Below are 12,017 nucleotides of genomic sequence, written 5' to 3'. Positions count from 1 at the left end.
TTCCTGCAGCCACAGGAAAAGGTGCCCCCAACACAACACCTTCGCCTGTAGCCGCAGGAGGTGCCACACTGGCGCCCAAACCTCCTCCCTTACCACAGTCCATGGCCCCAAACAGGTCTTTCAAGCGAAACAACACTTCAATTGTGTATTCACAGGACTGATTTACTGAATCTGGTCTCCCTTTGTGGCCTTCTTTACATTGGAAATTGGGAGATTGCTTCGTTGAGCACCTCTGCTTCATCTGCTACAGTAAAAGAGACCTCATAGTAGCCAACCATTTCAATTCTGAGTCACACTCCCTTACCCACATGTCTGTCGATGTACTGTACTTACTACAGGTACTCCCCGATTTATGACCTACTTGACTTACATCCATCTGCACATACAACCAAATTTAAAATATATATATATAAAATTGACACAGTTTATGCCATATTTGACTAACTATAACAGGAATACAAGGCATACAAGAACCAAAATGTTCGTACTTACCTTGATATTTGGCATCCCAGGGTAATAAAGTGCAAAAGTAAGAGTCCCTGATTGAGCTCGTTGCTGAGGAATCTGATGGTGGAGGGTTAGCAGCTGTTCCTGAACCTGGTTGTGTGAGTCTTGTGGCACCTCTACCTGTGTGCATGTGTGGTGAGTTCATGTATTGGAGTTTGTTTGGCACATGCAGGAGAGTTAAGTGCCCTGATGATATTGAATTCATGCCCTTAACTCCAAAACGTGAGTCCACCACGCATGTGCCAACCAAACACCAATACGCGAACCAACGTGCATGTGCCAACTAAACTCCAATACACCAACCCACCACGCATGCGCCAACTAAACTCCAATACACCAACCCACCACACATGCGCCAACTAAACTCCAATAAGCGAACCCACCTCGCACGCACCAACCAAACTCCAATACGTGAACCCACCTCGCATGCATCAACCGAAGACTATCACATGCATAGAGGAATCAAGATGGCCTCACCAAGCGTTTGGACCCTGAGGCGCCGAATAACAAGGTAAGTATGCATATTTTGGCTCTTACATGCCCTGTATCCTGTTATAGTTTGTCAAATATAACAAAAATCTACAATAAAAAATGTTTAAAAGTTTGCTTTAAAACTTTTGTACTCCATGCATGCGGGCAAAATTCCGACTTACATCCATTCCAAGATACAACTGATCCTTCGGTCCCAATTACTGTCGTAAGTTGGGGATGACTTGTAATCCCACACAGACCACTCACAAATTGGAGGAACAACACCGGATTTTCCATCTGGTCACTCTCCAACCAGGTGGCATTAACACCGACTTTTCTAGTTTACGCTAACCTGCTCTCCTCTTCCCTCCCACCCAGACCACTCACAAATTGGAGAAACAACATCGGATTTTCCATCTGGTCACTCTCCAACCAGGTGGCATTAACACCGACTTTTCTAGTTTACGCTAACCTGCTCTCCTCTTCCCACCCCCCCAGATTCTTTCCAGTTCTCCTCCCTCCCTTCCCCCTCCACTCACCCAGCCACCCTTCCTCCCCTTGATCGCTGCTGTCCCTTCCCTCCCTTCTCCACCTATCACCTCTTGCCTTTGCCCCCCCTCCCCCTCTACACATTTGATCAGACACCTGCTGACATTCTTCTATACCTTGATGAAGGGCTCAAGGCTGAAGCGTTGGTTGTGTATTTTTCCCTTTGCTACACAAAGGATATTGTTTGACCTGCTGAGTTTCTCCAGCTTAGTGTGTTTTTACTTCAACCTCGATGTTCACAGATTTTTGTTATTTATTTCTGAAAGCTTTTGGTCAGTTTGCTCATGACTAAATATTAAACTTGTCCAATAACAAGTTTATGAAGAAACTCAGCATGTTGTGTTTATTTAAACAACCGACGTTAATAAAAATTTTGTTCCTAAGTGAACATTGTATTGTTTAGGCTGAGATGACCAACAAGCTCAATTCATTCTGTGCTTTATGCAGCGCTACCCAAGCAGAGAAAGGACTCCTTGATTTCCATTTGTGCTGCATCAAAACTAACCATCAGAAACTTTAAAATTAATTTAAATTTTATTCACAACACGGGAGAAGCTGATTTTGGTAATTTAAATTCGTGCCACCCAAATTATAACCCTGTGTGTTTTTTTGGAGGATGGGAGGAAACCAACATCCGTGGAAAACCCACTCAGGTCACGGGGAAAAGGTGCAAACTTCTTATAGACAGCGCTGGATTCGAACCCAGGTCGCTGCCTCTGTAATAGCATCACGCTAACAGTGTTACAGTTTAAGATGACATGCCCTTGTAGTGGAGACCTGACCCAGTGTGGGGAGGGGTTGAGAGAGAAGAGGCTACTGATGCAGTAAAGAAGCAACCTGCTGGAAGAACTCAATGGACAGCTGGAAGTCTTGAAGACTCCATCCCCAAAATATCAACATTTCTTTTACTTCCACCAGTGCTGCTTGTCCTGATGAGTTCTTCCAGCAGGGAGGGACTGAATTGGATCCAGAATCGAATCACTGTGGTAATAGACCCATGGTCCAACGTGTAGCCCTAGCATGGCACAGGTAGAATCCACCATCCTGTGGGTCATTCAGGCAACCACTAATGCAACAACATTGGTACTGAGTAAATCTCCTACCTAGTTCCTTCATCCCTCTGAAGACAAAAAGCATTGAAATTGCAGAGGCTAGAGAAAGTTACTGTTAAAGTGTATTGGCAATGGAGGCATTCATTACCTGAACATAATAAATCCCCTTTCTCTGGGCATACATCATGAGGAAGCAATAGTCCAAATTCTGTTTTGTTCGCCATCTGAAAAACAGTAGAAGTTAGCTCTGACTGAACAGATGTTAAAGGCTAATTACAGAAACACAATAAAAATGAAATCCAGTGGAAGTAAATTCTAAATAGGTTGTTAAATACTAGAAATAATTTTCTATAGATGTGTGGTGGTAAGTGTGCTGACTGGCTGCATCACCATTTGGTAATACTCCTGAGTGTAAAACCCTCCATAAGATAGTGGACATAGCCCAGAACACAACCCTCCCCACTATGGAGTATATCTATAGGGAACGCTGCCGTCAGAGGGCAGCAGCAATCATCAAGGACCCACACCACCCAGCACATGCTCTATTCTTGCGGCTGCTATCAGGAAAGAAGTGTGGATGCCAGAAGACTCGCACCATCAGATTCAGGGACACCATCAGACTCCTCAACAACAAACTCAATCAGGGACCCATTTAAGACCCTTATCTTTGCACTTTTTAATTGATTTTTTTTCTCTCTGTATTACAGTTTATTTTCATTTCTTTATTTGTTTACATGTGTACTTTGAGTACAGATTTTTTTTTGCACTGCCAATAAGTGGCAATTCTGCCTCACCCGCAAGCATGTACTCTGACAATAAATCTGAAATCTAATTTTGTGGAGATGAAAACCATGTCTGAAGTCAGCATGCCCCGGAGGAAGTAGAGTCTTGTATCCAGCAGGGAGGTCGTTTCTTCCTTCTGCTTTCTCAGAAATCAGAAGCTTCAAACAATTCTTGTGATGCACGTTTCGCACGCTCAACAAGGGTCACCTTTCAAACCTTCCCACTTTCGTGTAATTAGATAGAATTCACAATGGAAATAGCTGCTCAACATTGCTCCACATAAAGGCTGGCCACTCCAGCAACACTGCACAGTAACATGGGAAAAGGGAGAAGTCAGGAAACCGCATCTGACACAAAAGAAGATCCACAGGAGTCATTGTCTCGACAACACGCAGCATGCAACCAGGCCCTTTGACCCATACTCACCATCCGCCACCTGGTTACACCAATTCTACATTAATCCTGTTTTCGTCTCCCCAAATTCTCATCAACCTCCTCCCAATTCCACCACTCACCTATGTGCCAGAGATAATTTACAGTGGCCAATTAACCTACCGACCTGCATGTCTTTAGTAAGTGAGGTAAAACTGGAGAAACCCCAAGACATCACAGGAAGGACATGGAAAGTCCACACAGGGAGCCCCCAAGTCAGAAAGTCGACAGATGATACGGTCGAGAGCAATACACAAAAGTGCTGCAGAAACTCAGCAGGTCAACCATCATCCGTAGGATGTAAAGAGTAACGCGCGCTTCTGGCCTGAGCCCTTCGTTAGGTACGCTCACCTGAAGCATTGGCTACCCTTTACTTCTGATGGATGCTGCAGGATCGGCTGAGTTTCTCCAGCATGTATGCATTTGGCAGCAGCCCCCCTGAGGTCAGGATTGAACCAATCGTTGGCAGTGGTTTGACAAGCTGATTCTAATCTAATTTACCTGGCTTTGTCTTGAATCGCTTAATGCTCTTAGTTAAGAAAATTCATCCATGTCAGACTTCAAATGAATGACTGCCTTAGACACGAGACATCCAGTATTTTCATTGCCCTTTTATGTGCAAAACTCTACTTTAGTTTCTCTTGGGGGGGAGGGGGGGGCTGCCTCCAATTTTTAGACACTGCACCTTACCCCAGTCTTCAGTCAGTGTAAATAGTTGATCTCAATGGACCTATTAATTCTCCTTGATTTTTTGAAAACTGATGAAATCCGATAAGATTACAACCCAGATTTCTGTAACCTCTTCTCCTCAAGAGTCCTGTGTGTGGTGATATGTAATTACACGACTAGGTCACCAGGGGTCACACCGGTGACCTTGGATATAAAGCAGTCCAGGTCTAAAGTCTAGCCTTCAGGTTCGTCTTGCAGAGAGACAAGGCCTCTTAGTGTACATATTAGTTTATTAAAGCTGTCTTATACTCACACTGCTGGTGTGGTTATTGTCAGTACACTGTGAATTTAGCCCATGTTCGATGCATAGCAGAACAGAATATCTGGTACAACTATGACATCAATTCACCTTTAAAAAAATTTTTTTTAAATATATTTACAGCAGCGGTAGCCAATTCCAACCTGTGCCACACAATTTCACCCAAATTTACCTTGAAATCCGTTCATTTTTGGAGGGTGGGTGCAAATGGGGACCCCTGGGAAAACTCATGCAGACACAGGCAGCTGGCCCTGTAATAGCATGGTCCTAACTGCTACACGAACCGTACTGCCCAATAAGATTTAAAATTAATGCAATTTCAAAAAAAATCTTTACATTGTTGTTGACTTCAAGCAGGAAACATTTGCAAAAATAGCTCTCGTATTTTGTAACTTGTATTTTTTAGTACAGGAGTGTGAATATATTGTTCAAGGCAGATTCTGAAATATTTGATCTATTCTAAATAAATCTGATAATCTAAATTCCTTATATTTTAAATTTCATGCAATTTTTAATTTAAAAAAATTCGTTTCTTTTACGAGCTTTGCTCTTTGGTGCTAAATGAACATATTTCGCTGTCGATTTTGATGGGATTCTGATGAATTTGTTCTGAGTACCTGCCCAGCTCAACTCACCAACATCCTACAGTCTTTTATTCAGCAGTGGATGTTCAACGAATTCATTTTGGTGAGGGCAAAACTGGCCAACGTGTACAAATGAAAGGAAGGTCTTTATTATTGCTAAGCAATTCAATAGGCTACTTTTTATGACGGCAAATACTAGCAAGATACACTTTGCTCGTCAGCATTCCCAAAGCCCCTGCCATGACAGAGAGACTTTGGGCTGCAAGTTCTTTTCCTGCAAGCAGGTACACAAGTGGATGGAGAAGGAAGGCGGCATTTTGTCTGCATATCTTCATAGGCCAAGCTATTAAGCACGGGCTAGAGCTGCAACACAACACTTATCAGGCTGCACTAGGACTGCTGCGTACAGCTCTGGTCACTGCACCACAGGAAAGAGGTGATAGCATCAGACAATGTGACAAGGTGCACCAGCACATTACCTGAAATGGGGTGCTTTAATTACACGAAGTGGGGAGATAGGCTGCGCTTATTTTCATTGGAATATTGGAAGTTGAGGGGTGTCCGAAGGGAGGTTATGAGGGGAATAGAGAGAGTCTTTTTCCTGCGGTGAGGGGTCTAAATTACAGGGCATACATTTGATATGAGAAGGATGAAATTTATAGGAGATCTTAGGGGAGTTTTTCCACACAGAGGATGGTAGGTACAGTATATGGAAGGAGTGGCCAGACTAAGTGGTAGAAGAGGGTAGAAAGCATTTGGATAGGGAAGGGAATCAGGACTAATGGAGGCAAATAGGTGTCGTAGATGGGTGGGCTGAAATACCCATTTGTTCTGTAGAAATCTATGACTCTTGTAACCCTGCAGCAAAGGGAACAAAAATAGTTGTAATTGGTTCTGTCCTGTACTAGTTAGACCCAAAGTTCAATTGATATTGGATGTTGGTTCTTAAGCCACTTTTCTTTTTTGCTTTGTGAACAACAGCCTACGATCTATCTCAAAAGAAGCCAATCTGGAGTTGAAGGAAAGGCAGTGGATGTAGCCTGTTTAGACCTTCATAAAGCATTTAACAACACGGTCAAACCAGATTCGTGATTAGAAGCTGATTTCTACAAACAATCAGAAATAGGAAATTGCAGAGATTTTGGATTCAATAATATGAGCAGAACATGATGAATAATGAATTTTGATCACAGGTTATAGAAAAATGAATGCCCTTTTCTGAAATCATTTATGAAAAGAAACAAAATTAGGCTTGAGTAGATTCAATGGATTGTGATTAACCTCTCTCTTGAATAAATTTTTGACCGATTAGCTCCAGTTTGTGTGTGTGTGCGCGGGTGCGTGCGGGCGTGGGCGCGTGTCTGTGCGTGTGTGGGTCTGTGTCTGTGTGTGCGTGTGTCTGTGCACGTGCGGGTGCAGGTCTGTGTCTGTGCGTGTGCGCGTGCCTGTGCGTGTGCCTGTGCGGGTGCGTGTGCATATAATTTTCAGCAGAGCGCTTGAAATTAGAAAAATTGCTTCAAATATCTTACATTTTTAAAAGAACAGTAATAGAACTGTTAACATCTCAATGTTCTTTTATTAACAACATACAACCACTGCCTTTCAAAGCTGATGTGCTTTGAAATGTTATTCTGGGAAAATGTATATTTAGTTTGGCTTCCTAGAATGCAAACATTTTCTGCAAAAATGTACCACTGGCTTGACTAATAATGAGCGGTGTTTTTCCAATTGATGTCTAAGCAGATTAATTTAACCCACAAATCTGAAAAGCAACAGGAACAACTCTGGGTGTATTAGACAGAAATATCCTTTTGTTCAATAACCACGCAAGCACCGTACCATTTCATTAAAATTAAGCAAATGCAGTTTCAAATGAGTGGCAACTTCATTTACAAAACTATTTTGTCAGCACGGGTTGATAGGTTAATTGGTCACTAAATGGTCCCCAGTGTATGGGTGAAGGGTGGAATCTGGCGGCGAGTTGATGAGAATGCAAGGAAAATAAAGGATGGAAACAACACAGGATCAGTGTCAATGGGTCAGCAAAGATTTGATGGGCTGAAGGGCCTGTTTCCATGCCCTACAAATCTCTGTTCATACAATAATTTTGTATTAATATATCGGACCTATGCTCATCAACTTGGGATTTGACCAGTGATAGAAAGGCTTTCAAGACTTACCTGACGCGCTCTTTTGTATCTCCGAAGGTTTCCTTCAAGTTTGCCAAATCTGGATAGTAAACTGCACGTGGTGATATGACTTCTATTAACCCTGAACTGATTTCTATGGAAAATCTGTTGATAGACCAGAGCAATGTTTATTGCTTCAGATGCTGACAAAACAACACTTTCAGTTTACCCAACACATTTTGAAACAGAAATTTAAAACCAATCCCAACCAGGTACCCATCCTGATCTTAGAGTTCCAGAAACTCAGGTGATCTAACTACTAACTCACGAAATTATCTCCCCATCAATGTTTGCCTATCTCATGAAGGAAAAATCCAGAAACTACCAGGTTGAATTTTAATGCGAGGAGGAACATCTCCCCATACATGAATATCAAAAAAAATGATTGGTAATCACCAAGTTAATAAAAGAAAGGTTGAATGAAAAGTTCAACGACATTGTTACGAACCCAGAGGACCCCAAAAACCAGCAAGACAAGTGGTTACTTAAACAAAAGTTGCTTTTAATTTTCTTTAAATATGAAAACAGAACTTTAACTTATCACTATTAACATAACTAACCCAACTTAACCCCCTTCTAATTCTAAGCGCGCGTGTATGTAATGTGTATGTGAGTTTAGAAAAGTTCTTGGATTCACATTCCAATCTCACTTCTCATTCCTCCAAGTTCACTGGTTGCAGGCAATTCTTATACTGTGCACAGAATTTAACATTTATAAAGTTCACCAGGCTTTGGTGCCTGAAAGGTAAATGGTTACCGTTCAGGAAGGTTCTTGTCGGTTTTCAGAGAGAGATTCGTTGTTTGCTGGACACCCACAAGTGATTCCTTTTAATCAGCCACTTCAGTGTCTTGCCAAAGAAACTTGCCCCCTCAGAGTTTTCCAGATGATAACCTCTTTTTTTCAGGTCACCACAGAGTTCATTTTGTTTCTCTTATTTCAAGTGAAACATCAGGTAGCCAGTCCTCTCCTCTTGTAGGGACTACAAAGGCTTTGACCAGGATGAACTAAGCATTCGCAGCCTGTCTTCAAAATGGGGTTTTCCACAAGCTTTCCAGCTTGTCCTGTTCCAGTTCCAGCTACTGCTGCTCACTGTAACACTGTAGAACTGATCTCTCTCTCTCTCTCCCCCCTCTGAGAAAAGCCTGTTTGACTCCCTCTCTGCTTGCAAAAACCACATGACGTTCTTAGAACAGCAAGCAGCACTCCCATACAGCCTGTAGCTCCAAACCTGTTCCTCCAAGTTCTTTCATCTGTTGCTTTTCAAAACAACAATCCATTAGTGAAGTCTCTATAGGCCCTCCCCAAAGCTTTTGCAAAGGCTCTTAGAACCAGCCTGGCTGGCTTGAGCAGAGCTCCAGAATTTTAAATAAGATCTGTTTTATAGTGTTTGTATGTGACCTACACTAAAAAACCTGCCCAGATTTATCTCCCAAAATCATATCTATAATCTGTCACAACATGCCCAGATTTTGTCGAGGAAATGACTGTGAAAATAATTGGCATTGAGTTTAAGATTTCTGCATGTTAACAATTGCATCCAGTTACAGGTGATCTATACACTGCTTTTCTAAAGGTTTCCTTTTCTAAAGGTACTCTTCGATACCAAATTGCAGAAGGACTGGAATAGACTTGAATTGAAGTAATTATCAGTGATGCTACTGTATTAACCCTGAATATTATAATTACAGGAGAAATAAATTATTTTAAAAAACACGTATACAGAACCGTAACGTCAGGTAATGCATTCAAATAAAAATGTTATTTTCTTCCTGTTGTTTGTTGTGAGGATTCTTTTGTGAGAGTGGTTACTAAGCTTGATGGCTAACCCTGTGGGTGTTTTCCTGGATGGGCAACAGTAAACAGCATTGCATCACCACTGGTTGCAAATTCTGGCCTTGATTGTGCAAGAGACTTCATTTCATCTTTGCAACATCCTAAGTGGCAGCCAGAAAATGAACGCCCAATCCAATATTTGCATGGCCTGTTAAATTAGTTTCTTAAAATGGGATTTCTGCTTGATATACAAAGCACATCGAACGGAACTGAGATGCCTTCAAGCATTTCCATAGTTAATAGCAGATGCAAGGCACGGTGCTCTCAGATCTGTTCAGTGAAACAGAGAATAGATATTTAGAAATGTCAGAGCTATCTTCTCTCTATGTAAACACTAAATAATTTAGTGGGAATCAATAGCAGTTCAAATATCACATACAACCAACTGGAGAGTGCACTGGGAATCAGTCTCACTTACTCTTTTTCCAGAGCATCCAGGACACCATGAACGTGATTGAGATCGGTCTGTGGAAACAAAGTAAAAATACAGTAAAATCCCCATTATCTGAAATTCAAGCAATCAACAGCTTCAAGCAACTGGCAAAAAAAAAACCCACAGAAAATAAATAGGTAAAAATGCAAAAGTTCAAAATTGGCACTCCTCCCCAGGAGCAGAAATCCCATTTTAAGAAACTAATTTAGCAGGCTATGCAAAATCACACAACACCCAATCTCAAGCAACGGGAAAATTAATTTATGCTGCATCATCCAATCCCCATTGGTTGCGGAAACTGGAGGTTTTACTACATTGTGATCAAAACCTTTTTTTTCCTGCCCTGAAATAATAAACCTAATTTTTGATTGCAAATGTGCTATACTGAAGGCTATCAACTCAAAATCGATTACCTAGGTGTAATCAGCACAAGGTGAAATTCCCCTTCGAGCATGGTTTTGCTTAAAGAAACTACTCCCACAGCAGGCCTAAGAATGAAAATATCTGGAATGGTAAAGGACCTGTGGCACAATCAATGACCACTCACAGACACAAAGCAGGTAGTTAAAAGCTTTATTAATCAGAAAACCTTGGCATGCCTCTACACGCTACTGGCTCACATCCAAGGCAGGTACGAGGGAGAAGACTAGGGCTCTCAGCCATTATTAGGGATCTTATGGGGAGGAGCTACAGGTACAGAAGGCGAGCCAGCTTGCCCAGTCCAGCGAGGTCATGCCTGCAGTACCGCATACCACCACAGCACCCAGTGTAACCAATGTACAGAATCAAAAGAAACCAATCATTTGTGCACTAACGCTCAAAACGTTAGGTTAATGGGTTGTAAATTGGGCAACACAGACTCATGGGCCGAAATGGCCTGTTACCGTGCTGTATGTCCAAATTTTTTTTTTTAATTAAAAATTTAACTAGCAGCAGTAGTCTGTTCCTAATGCCATTTCTGTTCCTCCCTGTGCATTATGCTGTAAAACTACACAGCTATTGTAATTGTATTGCCCACCATTGACAACATCTATCAGAAGCGCTGCCTAAGCAGGGCGAAAAGCATTATCAAGGGTTCATGTCATCCTATCTATGAACTTTTTAGTCTCCTTCCATCCATTAGACACTATAGGAGCCTCTGCTCCAAAACCAGCAGACTCAGAAATAGTTTTTTTCCTGAGGCAGTGTGGTGCGCTGTTAGACAGAATCAGACACACACACAAGGTAAAGACTGTACAAAGACTTCTACAGGCTAGCTCTTGCTGCAGTAACTCTGACTGAGACTTCGGAGGCCGGCGCAGGCTTATATCACAGAGGGCGATTGACACCCAACCGGGTGGGGCTTGATCCATTCAGGTTGACTGATTGACAGGCGGCCAGGTGTTGTCCTGTCCCCCTTACACTCCTGCAGGTACAGAGGTTGCCCCCTGCAGTAGGCCGGTGGTGTACCACCACAGGCTGTGACCCTGCTGAACCTTGCATCACACACCACTGAGCAGTATTGCACCCATGTTGTACTGTCAGTACTTTTATATTTTTGTTTGTTTGCTGGAGCACTTGCTTTTAACTGCCGTTACTTGTAAATAGCACTATTCTTTGTACTTCTGGTTAGTGCTAATTGCATTTCAGCGGCTTCGTATCTGAACTTGGCTCAGTGACAATAAAGTTGAATCTCATCTAATCTGACCACTTCAAGACGAGTTTCCTCTCGCAGGAATAACTGGGACATTTACAAAGATGTAACCCTCACAATCATTCCTCCAAGAATATTGGGGACGTCTGGAAACAACTGCAGCTGTAATTGTGACAATTGGCATTCAAGAAAAGTTCATTGGATTTTGGAAGAATATTACCTTTTCCGTTTTTCACCAGATTGAGAACTAATGTCAAAAATCTACCTCTTGCCTGCCTCACATACAGTTAAAATTAACTGCAAACCAGCAATTCTTGCAAACTTCAAATAGATTCCATGATTCTATTTATCAAACTCCCTGACACTATTTATAAGATGGCATTAACAAACTGCTCTAGGCTTTGTTCTTGAGGTCCACGAAGCTTTCCATCACTTCAAAACAGAATTAGATATTTTGTGTCACAAATGAAGCCTTGCAGTGTGGAGTACACTCTTCAGCAAGTGCTTCTAACCAATGGTGTCCGCTTCCTCTGTCTTTATATTGATCATTCTTCTCTGTCTT

At 42.0% G+C, this 12,017-nt stretch overlaps 1 protein-coding gene across 5 annotated transcripts in view; it reads right to left on the bottom strand.

Annotated features, from left to right (window-relative positions):
• Positions 1–12,017, bottom strand: part of mgat4a (alpha-1,3-mannosyl-glycoprotein 4-beta-N-acetylglucosaminyltransferase A) — a 282,181-nt gene that overhangs the window by 92,677 nt on the left and 177,487 nt on the right. For all 5 annotated transcript variants that reach the window (XM_069891861.1, XM_069891863.1, XM_069891865.1 and 2 more), the window contains exons 5-7: positions 9,808–9,854; positions 7,547–7,660; positions 2,728–2,803 (exon numbers count right to left, since the gene is read on the bottom strand). In XM_069891861.1, coding sequence (XP_069747962.1) covers positions 2,728–2,803; positions 7,547–7,660; positions 9,808–9,854 — 237 coding nt within the window. The remainder of the gene's footprint in view (positions 1–2,727; positions 2,804–7,546; positions 7,661–9,807; positions 9,855–12,017) is intronic.

This window comes from Narcine bancroftii, chromosome 7 (assembly GCF_036971445.1).
Source record: "Narcine bancroftii isolate sNarBan1 chromosome 7, sNarBan1.hap1, whole genome shotgun sequence".
Lineage (NCBI taxonomy): Eukaryota > Metazoa > Chordata > Chondrichthyes > Torpediniformes > Narcinidae > Narcine > Narcine bancroftii.
Note: the sequence above shows the minus strand (reverse complement) of the source record. Positions and strands in the feature narration are given on the sequence as shown.